Source organism: Centrocercus urophasianus, unplaced genomic scaffold, assembly GCF_019232065.1.
Source record: "Centrocercus urophasianus isolate 14NV4802_14NV808 unplaced genomic scaffold, USGS_Curo_1.0 seq_13, whole genome shotgun sequence".
NCBI classification, from domain to species: domain Eukaryota; kingdom Metazoa; phylum Chordata; class Aves; order Galliformes; family Phasianidae; genus Centrocercus; species Centrocercus urophasianus.
In genome coordinates, this window is record NW_024884475.1 from 29,188,716 (window position 1) to 29,206,988 (window position 18,273).

The following is an 18,273-nucleotide window of genomic DNA, read 5'->3' on the forward strand; positions in this document are numbered from 1 at the left end:
TCTACATTTAAGCAATTAAGGCATAGATATGTGATACATCAGTATGCATGTGTGTTCTTTTCTGAGAACTCATTAATACGTGCTAATGTCCTGCTGGGTGTGCGTGATAGGGGCCTATGGTGGTCTTAGACTGATTACTTCCTCCTCATTTTCCATCATCATCTTCATCACAGTGACTTTTTGTTGGCCTCTTGTTGTTTTTCCCCGGGTTGGCAAATTTCCATTGCTTGCTAGGTTGTAATGAGCAGCTCTGTTAGTACACTATAGCCCAAAACAATATATGGGAAATCTGAGGAAAAAGTCCTTGCACCTTGTGAATGTGAAGATAAAAGTAGTCTATTATGTCTCCAGTGCTTCTCCTGAAGCAGAATCATTAAAGGAAACAAGGTTGTCATTGAAGGAAACAACGAAGCAAAGCTGAAATTGAAAGTTTGAAACTAGTACGCATTGATTCCTTTTGCTAATTTTATCAGTCCTTAAACTAATGTATTGATCCCTATTGCTAAACCAGCCTATGTTATTATTTTATTTATTATTTGAAGTTAATTATATAACTAGCTTCAGTGCGCTTATATACCTTCATTAATCTGACTGGAATGTACGTTAACAGCAATTGCCTCAGCTTTTGCAGCACTGTAGTTCTCCAACTCCCAACTTCTCACAGTTATGAAAATGTACCTCTGAGGCATGCACAACTTTGTAGGCTGGTCCAGGAATGCACTTTTAAAGCCAAATTCCTGATGAATTTTGCTTTCTGAGTTCTGACTCGCACTAGCCAAAACCAAGTGTTTTTGGAGCACATGAGCTGGATTCGTTTTGTATGACAGTACACAGGAAGATGAACTCAGTAGCATGCTGGCATTCCAGTCACAGAAAGGCAGCCCAGAACATGTGGGACAGCATGGGAATTAGAGCCCAGGAAATGCTTAACTTTTAGCATTTTCCAATGGATTCACTGCATTTGTTAGTGTTTATGTGGCCCCTACGAACATTTTTTTCCCAAGCTAGAGGTTTAATAGGCATACCCTTTGTTAGAGGTCTTGTAGCCTATCCTGTCTGGCTTACAATCTTGATAGATAAACTAGTCTTAACAGTTGTAAGGATTAAACAGAGTGTCTGTTTAACTGTCATTTTTGGTTTCTTTGACTTCTCCATTGTCTGTTCATCATGCCTCTTTTGGTTCTGAGTTTAATGTTTTTTTTTCTTCTTTAAAAGTCTGTCATAGCAGTGTTGTAACAACTACATCTGATGTTTGATTTGAAGTCAGCATTCCTGAGTAAGATGACAGCTTGTTTTTGACTTGCAGTGCAGTACGCTAACATGCTTTCTTTTTTCTTTCTGTTTTAAGATCGTGTCTTTCACTCTTGTGACAACACTCAGCAAGTATATGAAGATGTAGCTGTGCCAATTATACAATCAGCTGTGCAAGGTTACAATGGTAAGTCTTAAAATTGAACTTAACTCCTGTTTGTAGTGTAACTTCTAAATAATCAACAAAATGTAACCATCTTCTTAGGCACAATCTTTGCCTATGGACAAACTGCCTCAGGGAAGACATACACAATGATGGGAAACAAAGATTCTTTGGGCATTATTCCTAAGGCAATTCAACATGTCTTCAAAATTATTTGCGAGGTGAGTGTCTGTGAAACTGAAATAACTGAAAGGGCTAGTAATATATCTGAATGTTATAGAGAAATGAGTTTTAGTATTAAGGAACTTATGAAGGAAACAAACTGTATTTGGGCTCTGTGTTGCAGTTGTTTTGCTAAGCTTGCAGAGATGTGATTACTTAAAAATAACATCATAGCTGGAATCACGTCAATAACAAAACAGTTCTCACTAAACTTGAATTACCAACATAAACGAGGTAATGTGGAACTTCATTATTTATTCTGCTATTTTAAAACTTTCTCCAAAAATTAGCAATATGACGGACTTGATTTTTTAAAGCGTGAAGAATATGAAAAAGAATTTACTTATTTCAGGTGTTCAAAAGAATCACAGGCAGATTGGCCAATTTTAATAGCTCCTAGTCTGTGAATTTTGGTAGAACATGGGCTGGAACCATACTAGAAAGAATTCCCTAGGACTGTGCCATATAAACATAAGATGCTGAAGCCCTCTGTGCCGGGGAATGGAACAGCAGACTGATAAGAGAATGTCAGAAACAGTGTGCAAAAAACTGACTTCATATTATGAAACTGTTGCTTAAGTTTTCTTGATAATCTGAATCCACTAGAGATGGCTATCCTGAACACTGAACTTCAAGTGTGCAACTCTGTTGGTCCTTCTGAGAAAGAGCAGTAGCTTTGATATATCTGGCTTTTGTCCAACATTAGTGTAGTTATCATCTGTACAGACATGCGTGAAATCCAGCTGGATTGGTGTATTATAAAGCATATAATGCTTTATTTATTAATGACTTTATTGATTAATGACTGTGTCATCACTTGTGTATTGGGAAGACTTCTGTGCAACTGATGCAGCACCCCAAGGGCCTAAATTCTGCAATGTAATTAGGTATAAGGAGAAGGTATAAATTAGAACATCGTTTGCAGAATACTTCTGCCTTGAGGGTCTATCAATAACCTATCAGGTTATTGATATCAGTTATGTGATATGTCATCTGTTCCTGTGAGGTGCAGAGTATTTTAGAATCAACAAAAATAGACTCTAAGCCAAGAAAACCTTCCATGGTGCTGTAATCCACTGTGCAGCCTTCATCCTAGTGTTCTTTACTGTGGAGGTAGCGAAAGAAGCAGCAGCAGCAAAGAAAATCCAAGTAATAAGAGAGTGACGTCAAGGTATGCAGAAAGAAGAGAACATAAATGGGAGTGGATTTAATATGGAAAGGGTAACTAAGTGAGAGACTGATTGCCATGCTTCCTTAGAGCTGTGTGAAAACTTGCTTTTATAGCTTACTGAAGATGATACATTGTTAATGCAGCTTGGAAGAGATCTGTATTTGTAGATGCTTGCGTGGAAAGGATATAGTGGAAATAAGTTTGTGAAATGATATCCAAGTAGATAACTTTGAGTTTAGAATACTTGCATTTAAAGCTATTCATTCTGTAGGCTGATTTGATTTTTATTTTTTCTTCCTGTGATCATTAGATTCCAGATAGAGAATTCTTATTAAGAGTTTCCTACATGGAAATCTACAACGAGACCATCACAGATTTGCTTTGCAATATAAGGAAAAAGAAGCCTCTAGGAATTCGTGAAGATGTTAATGTAAGTAGATGCGATGTTAATGCGAGGGATTGTTATGTAGCATAGCACTTGTATTTGCATGGTACTGGGGGGGAAAAAAGCTTTCAGAGGCATCTAGTAAAAAAAAAAAAGTTTCCATATCAAACTGTGTAATGGTCTTCAAAGTTAGCAGAAGGGCAGTTGATGTGATAGAATAACAACAGTGAAGCCGAGCTTCTTGTTGCTGGCTTAGCTGAATACATGTTCATAAATGTAGACTTATTCTTTAAGCTTTACAAGAGAATATATTTTTATTTAATAAAAATAGTGAATACTTGAGAGTTGTCTGATTAGTGGAACTACAGAAATTATATTGATCCCCTATCTCAATGTTATAGAAGTCTTCAAAAAGATACACAGAATTGCTTTAATAGCATCGCTATATGATCTACAAAATCAAAACACTTTTATTCTACTTGTAATCATTAGATAAAATCATAGAACATATTTGGGAAGATAAACCATAGGAAAAAATAAATTACATAAATGCCATCCTTTGTTTCTCTATGCTAAGCTTTGCAGCAAACAAACTGGATGTTGATTTATTTATTTGCTTATTTATTTTGATCACCTAAATTGACCAATGTTTTTGGAGTCTGGGGAGAATTCATTTTTATTAACTGTACAATTATGACCTTGTAGCATTAAGGTAAATATTTTTCTGTACCTTTTCTTAGGGAATTTCCCTTACTAATTTAATTTTTAGGATGCTTTTTAGATATTTTTTTTCCTCCTTTGAAAGTAATAGTTCTAATGTAAGTATAAATTTTCATTTCTTGCGTTCGAAGGAAAATTAAAGAAAAAAGTCATTCAAGTTGTTAACTTTTAAAAGTACAATAATAAGACTTAGTTATGTGAATTTTAGAGTTCAGTAAGTTATTTATTACTGGTTTTTTGTCGTTGTTGTCATTGTTTGTTTTTTAAGAGAAATACATATGTCGAAGACCTGATTGAAGAGGTGGTTGTTTCTCCCGAACAAGTTATGGAATGGATCAGGAAAGGAGAAAGTAAGTTGTTTAGCCAAAGCCAGCTGATAGTCTAGAAAAGCATTAAATTGCATAGAATCATGGATGTCTCTTCAAAATCTTATTCAAAAAAACTGATTTCTGAATATAAACAGAAGTATTTCAATATTGGTTTTTGACAGAAAATCGCCACTACGGAGAAACAAAAATGAACGAACACAGCAGCCGTTCTCACACCATCTTCAGAATGGTAAAAATTTCACTATGAGAATGCTGGGTTTTTTATTACTTTAAATGACAGTAACTTGTTTCCCTCTTTTTCTAGATAATTGAAAGCAGAGAACGGAGTGATCCTGCAAATGCAAACTGTGATGGAGCAGTGATGGTGTCCCATTTGGTAAGATGTTGTTAAATTGGTATTTAAGTAGAGAGTTTACAGTTGCAGTTTGTATGTAAGAAGAATAATGTTATTTTATAATGACATTATTAGCATGTCTTGTTGTTAATTTCTGTCAAACATTTCTTATGTGTGTGTCGTGTTTCTCATCTGTGTAGAGGGAGATTCCATGTGTGTTATCTGGAGGATATCCTCCCTCCAAAGGAATTCTTATGTGTAATATCTGAATGAGCTATTGCCCACTTTTTTTCTCATCTCTTCATTGCTAGTGAACCTATGCTTCCACCACTCCATCTCCTGTATTGCTGTTGCATATGATTGTGTAATAGCCTCCATTAATGGGGGGAATGACGACGACATGACTCTTTTTGGCCTTTTTGTTCTACTACTGCTTGGTGAAGTTAGTACAGTACTTTACACTTCTGAAACAGAAGCCATTAAAATCAATTACTACTTGTTCAGCCAAGTCCTTGTGGGATGCTATGAAGATGTAGTCAATTTTGAACCATATTCAGAGTGTAGTTTTTTCTTCTGACCTCTAATTTCTACTTTCACTATCCTCAGAATGGCAATGAAGGAGAAAGACAACTGATTCAGCTTCTTAAGGCTTGAATTTGTAGTTAACACCTCTGTATTGAGAAATGATCTTTGCCTTTTAGCAAGGGTAGGGGAAGCTGCACTGCAAGGATGAAATACCATTTGGAGTAGCATTAATAGAATTCACACAATCTTGTTTTGTACTGTTAAGCACATTGAAAGTGGTGGTTGATGTTTTATGGAGCTGCAGGTTATTTCCAGTGGTAAGAGGACTTAGTGTGTGTTTGTTTCTTCTGAAGAGTAATTTTAGTTTAAGTCTGTGCTAAGAATTCATAGATGTAAGAAAATCTTTAGAGTAAATTGCACCTAGAACTAACCTATGATACATTTTATTTGCAGAATTTGGTAGATCTGGCAGGTAGTGAAAGAGCTAGTCAAACAGGATCTGAGGGTGAGTGTTAGATGATGCTCTTCTGATGACCGTTTCTGTTATCTAACCTTTAATTAGAGCCTATGATGGAGAGGAAATGATGTATGTGCTGTTATTTATAAATACTATCTATTCTACTTGGCAGGCAGGATCTGCACAGGGAAATACTGGAAATTCTATGCAGGGTGAACAATTCAGTACTAATATGGCTTTTCTAGAGTAGCAGATCCAGCAACGGTGATAGATTGGACTAAAAGAGTGAAGATTAATATGTTGCAGTAAAGAAATCCTTAGAAGCTTATAGGGACTGTTAAATTCAGAGCTGTAAACTAAATGGCTCTGTTAAAAATCAAGCTTAATTTAAATGACAGCATGAAGCACAAAAATGCCTGTAGCTTTTTTTTAAATTAAAATATAAAGTATTATAAGAATAACACAGGTTAATATTCTCTCTTAGTAAAGAATAACTAACTAGGAAGCTGTATCAAAACCTGGTTTGTTATATTTACATTCTACTAGATGTTTTTGTATATGCCAGTGTGTGTGTGTATATGCATATATATATATATATATATATATATATATGCCAGTATCATCAAAATATGATTCTGTCTTGCAAGCTTTGCAAACAGTTCATGTTTCTATGGCCCTGCCTACAGATTAAAGATTATTAATGCTGATTTCTCATACATGACTACTTCGATTCATCTTGACTATTCTAGAGAACTTAATGCTGGCTACTTGTGGGTCACTGTGTGGTGTGGTACTTGTTATTTAACTTTGGCACTGTCCCTCTCGGGATAATGCTACAGAAAAACTTGCTGAAAATGTGTAGTTGTTGTTTTTCAACTAAAGCACTGTGTAATGCCTAGGCGTCCGACTGAAGGAAGGCTGCAATATAAACCGGAGCTTGTTCATTCTGGGACAAGTTATCAAAAAGCTTTGTGATGACCCATCCGGGTAAGCTGTTCTGTTGACATACCTGTGTTAGACATCAATCACTAATAGATCATACATAAAGAACTAATTTATTAAAATTATATTTGGGATTGATTACTCTTTCAAATGATCTGTCACTTTTAGAACATGTATTTGCTTTTCTGTATAGTGATATCATATATTTCTTCATTTTCTTTATTCTGACTTTCCTACCAGTTTCATAAATTACAGAGACAGCAAGCTGACTCGAATTTTGCAGAACTCCCTTGGAGGAAATGCAAAGACAGTTATTATTTGCACAGTAACTCCTGTTTCTTTTGATGAGACGCTCAGCACGCTCCAGGTGAACGTTCTTGCCTGTTTTTAAGCATTATCCGGACTAGACTAAATACTGATGGCTTGGAGGAAAAATGTAGTGGATGGGGGTGTTCAGTTGCTTGAATCTTCAAAAGGCCCCCTGTTCACTTGGGGCATGAAGTACATCTAGTCTGTACTCTGTGTCTCTTCCCATTCACTTTGTTATGCTAGACTGGCTAGCTTGAAGCCTTTTAGCAGTTGAAACAAAGCTTTCTCTCCTGCCTTAGTGGCAGTAGATAAATTCTGTTTTCTCTTGTTTTCCTTTTGCAAACGGAACTGCAAGTCTTTAATAACATTTTAGACAGCTTCTACAAGAACAGAGAGTAATTGAACCTAGTGATGAGCTTTATATTAATTAAAAATCATTAGATGTAATTTTGGTTAAATGTGTTTTTTCTTTATCAGTCAACTACTTTTTTAACTCTTTTGGGGAAAAATGAGAGAATTATACTTTTTATTTATTTAACTATTGTACATGAGAGAATATGGTTGCTTTTCCAGTTTGCCAATACAGCCAAAAGAATGAAGAACACTCCAAAAGTCAATGAAGTGCTTGATGATGATGCCCTGCTGAAGAGATATCGCAAAGAAATTCTAGATTTGAAAAAGCAACTGGAGGAAGTATGAATTTTAGTGCATTTATTATATATATATATATATATATATATAAATATACACGTGTGTATACATACATATTTATGTTTCTTTTTATAGTGTGTATATATAAAGTGTAGCATATACAGAGCATGTAGTGTATAGTGTCTGTAAAATGTATGTGCTTTTACTCATGCGTACTGGTATCTATTCTAAAACATTTTTCTAGAATCGAAACCAATTAAATCATGTATTACAATTAAAAGTTCCAAATGAAGTTTCCCCCCATTCTACTTGATGTTCAGCCAAAGCTGCAATAAGCTGCAACTATGTAAGATCACTGGCAACATCTATATCACATATGGGCTGAACATCCATTTTGGAAGTGGACAGTAGCAACTTCCCACCAAACACCAATCTCAAGTTCAACTTTGTCCAAAAAAGACAGTATTTTGCTAATGTGAATCTTGCAAGCGTTGTAAGAGACTAGATTGTAAAATATAAAGCATGGGGAAAAAAAATAATCACAATTTGGCACATATTGTTTTGATTACATAACTCATCCAAAGATACTTTATTTTTTGGGACTGAGGGAAGCCAGAGGAACATTTTAAAAATGTCAGTGCTTTTCCCTAAAAAATTAGTTTGCAGTAAAAACTGCTACCTAAGGATTTGCTTGTTATATTTTGAGATACTGAGTAGTCAGGAAAGTATTTAGATTAAACATAGAAATATTTGTTGGAAAATCACATGAATATTAACAAATATCTACATATCACAACTAATGATTAGGTTGTCAAATAGCTAATGCAACACAGTCTCTTTACTACAGAATGAATTATCAATACCTAAAGTTTTAAGAACTAACATACGTTAGAGAAGCATGTTATTTAACAGTTGTAGTTGAAGAGTTTGGGGCTTCTACCACTGTGGAAAGGTGTATGGGAACTGCTGAATCAAGGCCTGAACCTCTGATTGATCACCTGAGGCAAGCCATGAGTCAGGCACAGGAGCACAGGTGAAGGCAATTCAGCTGTGCTGCCAGAAGGGGTGGAGCCAGGCTCCGTCCCTCCTAGACCCATTTAAGAGCTGGCTACCAGTGGGGAAGGATCTCTTCTGGAGATCCCTCCTTCTGGAGTTTTCCAGCAGGTCCAGGATAAGGGTAAGCCCTTTATCTATTCTTTTTGGTGCAATAATCTGCTTAGCCAAATTCTCTTGTGTATTTCTTGATTATAACACCTGTATATTCATCAATTATACAAAAGGTCATCCTAAAACTGTTACATTTTTTTTTATATTAAGGATATTTTTTTTAATAATGAATTTTTAAGTCTTTAGAGTCTGTAGCTGATTTGTTTTGCTATTTTAACCTCTCAAATACTAAGTCTCCTGAGAAACTGTAGACTTGTCAGTTTTTGTCAAAGATTAGAGACAACTCTTTTAGACTTAAAGGAATATATGTATATGCTATTACTTCTCAATCCTGGTAATTCTTTATAAACTTTCAGGTGATGCACTTAATGTCATTAAATTTTATTATTGTTTCTATGGAAGGTGTCTATGAAGACTCAGATTCATGCAATGGAAAAAGATCAGCTGGCTCACCTGTTGAAAGAAAAGAATTCTCTTCAGAAAGTGCAGGAGGATAGGATACGAAACTTAACTGAGATGCTGGTGACTTCTGCCTCATTTTCCTCAAAACAAAATGCTAAAGTAAGCACAGAGTTCCTAGATCTTTCTTTAATTCTGAAATACTTGTCAAAAATTAATACAAATGTACAGAATTAGAGTGAAAATGAAAAAAGCTTCAGTTTAGCAGTCCTTAACCTTTGCTTTTAATATAAGTATAAATGATAGTCTAGGCAATTTTTACATGGGTTTTGAAGGAGTACATTTCTAATACTTCAGTGCTGTCTTCAATGAGTCTTCAATGCTGCTTTGCAGTGAACAGGCAGCAAAGAGCTTTGCTTTCAAACTGTCAAGCTGTAGTTCAATTTTAAAGAAACTGCAGAAAAAATAAGCAGCTGGTTAGGATGCAGGACTGTTGGAACAGTAGACTAATCTCTATTTAGTGATTCAGTTTTACTTTCTGTGAATTCTTTTGTTTTTCTCCCCTTTAAAGGCCAAGAGAAGAAGGAGAGTTACATGGGCTCCTGGTAAAATAAACCAGGAAAATGTGGACTATTTTGAAGATTTTGAAAAAACAACACTAACCACAACAAAAAAAATGAAAATGTCTCTGTCGTCACTACCAGAGGCAGAGGACTGTAAGTACCATTTTTTTTGTGCAGAGAATTCTGTAAAGCAGCACTGAAATGGAGACTTGAAAATGAAGAACAGTCTTTATTTTATAAATCTAAATTAAAAATCCATTTCACTTGCTAATAATACATTTAATTGACACTATGCTATTCAAACTGTTCTGTGAACTCAGAAAGCACTGACTTTGCTTTCAAAGGCAATTACATTTGTCTGTGAGCGAAGACTACTGCCTGGAGTGGGTTCAGCTGCAATAACGCAGATAGTTATTGCAATGGAAATAAAACTGTTTTGTTTTTAAAAATGGAAACTTTGGAAGCTTTAGTTTTGTCATCCTAGGTGAAATAATTTGTAGGAAATCTGTCAGATAACTTCGTAAGCATTGCTTAGCTTCTCAAAGGAAGTAAAGTCACCTCTAAGAGCATAAGGGAGATTTTTCTCATTTGTTCTGTTAAGCAAATGAATTTGCTTGTAAGAAAATTTAAAGTATGTGGTGTTCTCTTGGAAAAACTAGGGGGGGGAGGAAGATAAGGAGTAAAACTCAACACGTTAGCAGATATAGAAAAGTCATTACTCAAAGATTAAACTCTAATTGAAGGACTTACTAGAGGACCTAGATCAAGGAATAAAGAAAGCTGAAATGAAGAAAATAACTGGGCACTATTGATACTGAATTGCATCTTTGTACAGCCTTATTACCCGTTCATTTGTCAAGTTGCTTTAAATCTTTCTTATGGGAAAGATATGTCTTGTCTTCAGATATTGCAGAATGCTGTTACTTGGCCTTTTTCTTGACCATTAGATACTTTTTCTCATCTATATATAAGTATATATTCTGGATTTTTTTTAATCTTCATTAACTTGTGATAGGTGTTCAGTGTAAGCACAGGGACTGGATTAAAGTGCTGTTCACTTTCATAAAAGAAAATCATGAGATTAGAAGTCCTACTGTGTGTTATAGTTGTGTCATTGAATCATTATTTCCAATGTGATGAGACCTTTGATAAGAAAATTCTTGATTCCCAATTAAGAACTTATTGCTGTTCAGTATTTTTTGATGCATCTTCCTTTTCAGCTCTGTTAACAGAGAGTTCTGAACGAGACAATGAATATTTTACTGCTTCTGATCAAATTCAAGATACAGAATGGATTGATGGACCGGACATGAACTGGGTAATGTCATAATATCTTCATTTTATCTTATTGTCCTGGTTTCAGCTTGGACAGAGTTCTTTCTCCATGGTGTCTGAAATGTTTTGGCTTTGGGAGAAAAACGGTGTTGATAATACAGGGATGTTTTAGTTGCTGAGCAGTGGCTGTGAAGAGCCAAGGACATAACTTCTTGTGCTGCCCTATTAGCCAGGGGAGCTAAGGGGCATGGGGAGCTTGGAGGAGGCAGAACCAGGAAAGCTGACCTATAGTTGGCTAAAGAGGTATTCCAAACCACTTGATATCATGTGGAAAAAGTTTAAAAACATGAGAGTTGGGGGGCTATTGGCTCTCCACTGCTTTATTGACTGGACGTCAGTTGCTGGGTGGTGAGCAATTGCTTGTGCATTACTTGGACATGGTTTAGTAGGAGCTATTGGGAATAGGTGAACGGTTGGACTGGGTGATCTTTTAGGTCTTTTCCAACCTTGGTGATTCTATGATTCTACTTGTTTTGTGAATGTATTATTATCTCTGTTACTATTACTGTTCTTCTTTTTTCTTCCTTTTATATCTCAGTAAATAGTTTATCTCAGCCCACAAGTTCCACTTTATTGTTTTTGTTTGATTCTCTACTCTATCTCACTGGGAGGGGAAAGCGAGTGAACAACTTCACTGTGTTTATAGCTGACTGCTGGGTTAAACTACAATGCTTAACATAGTCTATATGCGTTGTAAGGCTGTCTTACTGAGAACCATACTCATCTGTAGAGCATCAATATTCTGTTATATATCTTTAATAATTATAACTTCTTAGTAAGAAAGTATCTTGGTCATCTCTGTGGAGTTGTGGTATGTTCTAGTAGTGAATGACCTAGAGAGCTTTAGTATTTAAGTAGCTCTGGCAGTGAAAAGCAACAAGGGTTATAATAAATTTGCTTGATCTTGTCAATCAGTTAACTGAAAGCAATTCTTTTTCTAGACTCGGAGAGACTTTGAAGAATCTGTGCAACTCTGTGAAGCTTTAGCAGCAGAAAAGGTAAGCCTGTCCTGTATTCACCTTGAAATAAGGTGGAGAATTCCAATAACCTTTTCTAAAGCTTGTTGTGTTTCTTTTTTCAGGATATTGCTGTAAATGAAATCAATATTTTGCAAGCAAACTTTAATAAGTTAGTATTAGAAAATGAACAATTGAAATCAGAAATAAATGAAATGAAGGAGAAACTGGAGGAAAAGATAGAAATGGATGAATTTGAAGCACTGGAAAAACAAACACAAAGAGATCATGAGGTAAAGTGCACAGAAGTATAGATAGATTAGTATTCTCTATACTGAAATGTTTTCTAGAGTTGAGTCTACAGAATGCTACTTTGATGTTGATTCGCAAGAGGTGGTGATACAAGCAGCATTCAGCAGTGGAAAGAATGAGCCTAGGCTTTAAAGTGGACAGAGTGTAAAAATCAGACTCTGACTTAAAAATTACAGATTAGATTTTCTTTTTTCTATACTTGTAACAATACAGAAATACTCGAAGAGTGCTAATTTTTAAGCTTTTCTAACAAAGACCAAGAGAAGAGCTCTTTCACTTTAAAAGTGCTTCTATATCTGGTCTTCTATTTGTGCTTCCTTTCACAGGATGCAACTTGAATGCATTCATGGCTTTACTTAAACTTAATTTTGATATCTCTTGCTTGTCAGCAATAAGATTATCATTAATATCTACACTGTGCAGAAAAGACTGTTTAACATGACTAGAGTTGGATGTTCTGTATCTGTATGATTTCTGCATGAATTGCTTTGATCACATCGCTCTTGCTTCTTGAGCTGTTGCAGATTAAATTAGACTTGAATCATTTCTAACTGCTGTGAAGCTGAAATAGAGATTTTCACTTATTAATTTAAGAGTGTGGCAACTATGATTTGCTAACTAATAGAAAAGAAAATATAATACAGACCTTGCTTATTTGCATGGTGATGGCAACTAAAACCATTGGTGTGGGTGCTTTCTAACATCCTCAGCAATTCTGCTTCAATTTGCTCCACAGATACAACTAATGCATGAAATTACCAACCTAAAGAATATTGTTTCAAATGCTGAAGCCTACAATGAAGAACTCGAGGTGAGCCTTTCTCATAAACTTGCATGCAATAAGATTTGTATAGAACATGGTTTGGTTTTTCTATCCGGAACGGATGACCCTGACATGATTGGGTTCTAGTTAGTCTTACCAGTTTTGAGAAAGGTATGTCTCATCTTAATAATGCTTATTATGTAAAAAGGATTCTTATAGATTCCTATCAGGAAAACGAACAAACTGGGAACTGTTTTTTTAATTTATTTTTTTTTACTTCTTTTCATGCTTTTTTTTTTTTTTTTTTTTTAGGCAGAAATGAAGTCCAAACTGGAACAACTAAAAGAGAAAGAGAACAAAATAAAGATATTACAAAATCGTGTGGAGCAACTGCAGAAAGTGGAAATGGAAAGAAAAGAGACATCTCTTTTAGCGGTAAGCAAGAGTTTTCTGCTTGTGTTGCTTAGGTTAAGTTTTGCTTTTCTGGAAGTGAGTTAAGCTTAAGCATAGCCTTGATGTGATGAAAATCTGCTGCCCAACAGGTTTTAATTATTTTATGAAGCTTAAAATGCAAATTACTATAATATTAGTTCTGCAAGAAGTTTACTTTATAGAGGTACTCTGAAGTAAAGCTGTGGGAAATTCTGTACTTTATCCCAGCTCTCAGTGTTGTGCTACTGTTCATTTTAGATAGAGTAATGTACCATATTCTGAGTCACTTGTACATTTTAACCATATTTGAATAATCACATTTGCTTTCTTATGATCATCTTAATTTTTTGAGGTTTTTGTCTCTTTCAGGGGGATTCTGATAAACTAATTGAGGAAATTCAACAGCTGAATAAATCCCTTTTAGATAGTGAAACCATAGCCTTGGATGCCAAAAAAGAATCTGCTTTTCTCAGAACAGAAAATTTGGAATTGAAGGAGAGGATGGTAATTACTTTTTAAACTGCTTTTGTAGTGGTACGAAATACTGTTTGGCAATGTTTGCTCCCAGACTAGAGAAGGATATCTGTAAAGACAAGTGACTTAATACTCAAAGTAATGTTTTCACTGTGGAACTCACGGAAAGCATACCCTCAAGAAGAAGATAAAAATAAATCTGATGTTATGCAGGAGCTGGTCTTCATTTTTTGTCTTATATGAGAGAAGAGAGTAAATGTCTGATTTTAATAGGGGTCAGATTAGTAAGTTATCAATTTACAAAAATGGGATGGGACTTTTAAGTTCTGAAGGAGTAAAGGAAATAGGAAAAATGGCTATGGTTCTGACTTCAAATGTATCTTACATTTTATTACATTACTCTAAAAGAAATGAAGTTGTTTAATGGTGGCAAATTCTATTAGACCAGGCCAAAATTATCCAATCAATAACACAAAATGTGTCAGATTTAATAATTAACTGCTAAGCAAGTGAACTTGTATTTTGTGTATGAACTTCATGTTGTGTTGTTTTCCTGAAGAATGAACTCTTAAATAATCACAAGCAAATGCAAAAGGATGTGCAACTTTATCAAAGCCAAATAGAAGCAGGAAAGGCGAACTACAAAAAAATGCAAGCTGACTTGCAGAAAGAGTTGCAGTCTGTATTTCAAGAAAACACAAGGCTAAATTCACTGATGGAGGGTAAAATTCCAAAAGGTACTGTTCTGTTTAAGTTGATTTTTATTTTTTTTTCCCTCTCCCGTTTCCTTTTCCCCTTTTGAGGTGAGGGGTGTAGGGATGCTCTTTTCTCTCTGGAGTTATTGTCAAGATAAAAGATCGGGATCTCTGATACTAATGGCACATTGCTAATGCAGAGTGCTCTTTCTTGAAATATTTGTGAAACTGCAATTTCTATAATGCTTTGTATGTCACCCACGACAATCAAGTTAATGAAGGATATCAGGGAGAAAGTGGAAATAAACTGAATGCCAGTCTAACCAAGTTTGACCAAATTCAAAGCAGTAGTTCCATCTTTTGCTGACAAATTACAAAATAGTCTTTGTAGACTTGACATCCAGAGCATGATATGAAACTGCTGAAATTTTTCTTCCTATTTTTCTTATTAATTAAAACTTGTTGATTGTTTAGATATGGTTTCTCTTCTGGACCTGGAAAAAAAGGCATCTGACTTAAAAGCAGAACTAGAAAAAGCATTGGAGGAGAATGTACTACTACAAAAAAAAATAAATGAGCTTTCGGAACTTCAGCCTCCACCAAATACTGTTGAGATGCAGCAGACAGAGGTAAACAAAAATCGAACTATTCTGGAACTTGTCTTTTGTGCTTTTTATATTGCATTTGACTAATAACACATTAATGGAGGCCAATTGGATAGTTTTCAGTAAAAAATCTTGAATCAAACAATAAGGTTTTACAAAGTTCATTATGCTGTCGTTTCCCAGGCATTTGGTATTTACACAGGAATAAATCATGAGTTGTATGCTCAGTTACAGTCTGCTATAACTGATGAAGTATTTCTAGTACAAAGCTTGCTTGTTTACCATGGTCATCATTAGACAGCTACATGTGTTTCGTCCTTGTTCACAACACCATTTCACCTATCCTAAAACTGACTTTTTATCTAGATGGGTAAAAGTAAATCTTAATGCTTTTGAGTAGAAACACTGGTTGGAGAGTAAAAGGTTTAATTTAAACTTTCCAGAATTTACAAGCAGACTTTCTTGTTTCCTGGCAGGGCATAGTTTAGTATACTTTTTCCTACAAATTCTTCCTAAGACTTTGCAAATTTTTATACTCAGTAGCAAATACAGGAGAATTTATATGCACTTATGGTCTAGGACAAGTAATCTTGAACAAACTTGATTGTGAATATTTTGCAGAATGTTCCAAAACCTACTATTGGCCTACTTCTACTTATAAAAAAAAAAAAAAAAAAAAGTTAAGTAGATGTTAAAACCTTTATAAAATCTGTATTGCCAGTAGTGTTGACATGTCAAAAGTACAATCAGTTTAAGAGCCATAGCTTGCCATGTTTGTTTAATTCTCAAAACAGTGACAGGAAATATTTTGAGAACATCTTAAGAGTTAGAGGGGAGAGTTTTAATGGTTTTTGAGTGCAATAGGATTTGTCTTCCCCTCCTTCTCCCTGACATATTTAGATTTTGTTTTATTGGGATTAAGTGTTGGAAGTCTAGCAATGTACTGCGCTCTGTATTTGCTTGTATTTGTTTTTAAGCTTGCATGAGTACTTTTTTATTATACAGCTATAACAAATATTGACTTTTAAATGCTGTTGTTTTTTCCTGACAGATTCTTGAAAAACATGAGGAGTTAAGCTTACTAAAATTGGAAAGAGAAAAGCTGCTCTCTGCGGCAGCTGATAATGAAGTTAAACTTAACTCTTTAACTGAGGAAATTGAAAAATCAAAAGAAGAGCTAGCAGATGCACAGCTTAAATACGTAAACTCTAATCAGGAATATGTAGTGCTTAAACAGCTCCATGAAGAACTAGAACAAAAATACCTAGCTGTGTCAGAAAACTATGAACAAATGAAGCTTCAAATAGAACATTTGTCTAAAGATGCAGAGGAGTCTAAAACAGCTTTGGATTATGTAAAATTAGAGGTTGGTTTCACATTCCTTTTTTTGTCATATGCTAAGAGTTCTCCAAGTGACTTCTTTGTAAAATATAAAGCAGTAGTTTTCAAGGTATAGTGTTGTAACTGAAGTTCTACTTTCAGTGGGATATCAGTTGTACTGTGCTGGATGGATAAGATTTGAGATGCACAGGATTATGCATCTCAGTGGCCTCTTTCTTCATAGGCAAAGAAATAAATTACTCAAGGATATGTGTTTTCCTGTACTTTTTCTTCTTAAGTTTACTTATTATTATGCAAATATATTTTAAATAAGCAGCTATCGCCTATTCTTTCTGAATTCATAGGAACAAAGCTTTCTCATCAGTGAACTGTTGAGATTTTCTTTTAAAAGAAAGAAAACTGAATATCTTTCAAACCACAGAGAATCACTGCATTACTTGGCAAATGGGTGAAAATTCATACAGGATGAGAAGGAAAACTAAGCTGCATGCACTTCTGACAAGGCTTTTGGCAAATATATGGCTGTCATATTCAGCTATGGATTTGACAGGATACGATTTCATATGTTTGTGTTTTGGCAAGAATTTTCCCGCTAAGGAGGTTCTGGAGACTAATAATTGATGTGGACAAGATTATAAATGGAGGGTTAATGAAATGATTAAATTCCTACTCTTTTGAAGACTGAAAGGATTGTCTAGCTTGTCTAAGCAGATGAGTGTGAAATCATGTACATATTATACTGTTTTACATGAGAGTGAAAGTGTTTATTCCCTTTCCTTTTAAATTAAAGCTCTCTAATAAAATGAAAGAATTGGAAGAAAAGACAGCAGAACACAAACATTATCTTCATGTAAAAGAAGAGCTTGCTCAGGCTCATCACAAGCTAAATGAAATAGAACAATTAAAAGAGCAAGAAAAGATTGTGGAAGCAAGATTGGAGACCAAGGATTCGGAGATCCAGGCAGTTCTTCAGCAGCTTAATGGATGCTGGGAAGAAATAAAAAATCTCACTCAAGAAAGAGATCACCTGAAACAAAAAGAGGAGTCTCTCCAAGCTGAGACAGACCAGCTCAAAGAAGACATAAAGGACACTGTTTCAATGGTAGGGATTCTGACTTTATTGAAGTGGACTGTACATATCAGAAACTATAAAAGAACTATGTCGGTTGCTCTGAAAGTAATACCTCCTATTTATTTGTATGGAAACCTCAACAGGTACAAAGAGCACAGTAACACTATTTGATAGAGCAAATTCTCAGCTACAAAACTGTTTTCAGTGTAATCACCACTATTAATTACATATTTTTGCCAGTAATAAAATGGGGGCTTCATGTCGCACTTGTAAAAATCAGCACCGGTGGAGGTGACCCACTGTTGCCTCTGCTGAAGTGTACTACCGGCCATTTAACTGTGCTAACACCACTGTTTAGTTTCCATAAATGTTAAGCAAGGGTCAAGGAAGTTTTCTGACAGATCCAGCTTCTGGACCCTTGTAACTGTCCATGGAATAATTGCTACCGGTGACTTGAGAATTGAAGTGTTGCATTGCTCACTGGGAAGTGAAGGTACAGATTGTTTACAGGGATATGAGAGCAGAGTGCAGTTTGTATGCCTTTAAATAGTACAGAATGTTGAGTGGAGACTGTAGCCAGGTTCTGTGACCTGTACTAGTCCCCTAGGCAACCTTAGGTTTCAGCAATATCAGGAAAACCTGATGTACTGCTGTAAGAACAGCAATGCTGGGATAGGGGGACTGATGGTGCCAAGACACT

The 18,273-nt window shown here is 35.2% G+C and overlaps 1 protein-coding gene across 1 annotated transcript in view; it reads left to right on the plus strand.

Moving 5' to 3' along the window:
• The window catches only part of CENPE (centromere protein E), a 38,774-nt gene that overhangs the window by 414 nt on the left and 20,087 nt on the right, over positions 1-18,273 (plus strand). The window contains exons 3-24 of the mRNA XM_042811875.1: positions 1,349-1,438; positions 1,517-1,635; positions 3,118-3,237; positions 4,181-4,262; positions 4,403-4,470; positions 4,546-4,617; positions 5,554-5,605; positions 6,457-6,544; positions 6,740-6,866; positions 7,382-7,501; positions 9,029-9,187; positions 9,597-9,741; positions 10,809-10,906; positions 11,865-11,921; positions 12,005-12,172; positions 12,928-13,002; positions 13,267-13,389; positions 13,756-13,890; positions 14,420-14,597; positions 15,030-15,184; positions 16,212-16,526; positions 17,292-17,603. Of these exons, the coding sequence (XP_042667809.1) occupies positions 1,349-1,438; positions 1,517-1,635; positions 3,118-3,237; positions 4,181-4,262; positions 4,403-4,470; positions 4,546-4,617; positions 5,554-5,605; positions 6,457-6,544; positions 6,740-6,866; positions 7,382-7,501; positions 9,029-9,187; positions 9,597-9,741; positions 10,809-10,906; positions 11,865-11,921; positions 12,005-12,172; positions 12,928-13,002; positions 13,267-13,389; positions 13,756-13,890; positions 14,420-14,597; positions 15,030-15,184; positions 16,212-16,526; positions 17,292-17,603 (2,858 nt within the window). The remainder of the gene's footprint in view (positions 1-1,348; positions 1,439-1,516; positions 1,636-3,117; positions 3,238-4,180; positions 4,263-4,402; positions 4,471-4,545; positions 4,618-5,553; positions 5,606-6,456; positions 6,545-6,739; positions 6,867-7,381; positions 7,502-9,028; positions 9,188-9,596; positions 9,742-10,808; positions 10,907-11,864; positions 11,922-12,004; positions 12,173-12,927; positions 13,003-13,266; positions 13,390-13,755; positions 13,891-14,419; positions 14,598-15,029; positions 15,185-16,211; positions 16,527-17,291; positions 17,604-18,273) is intronic.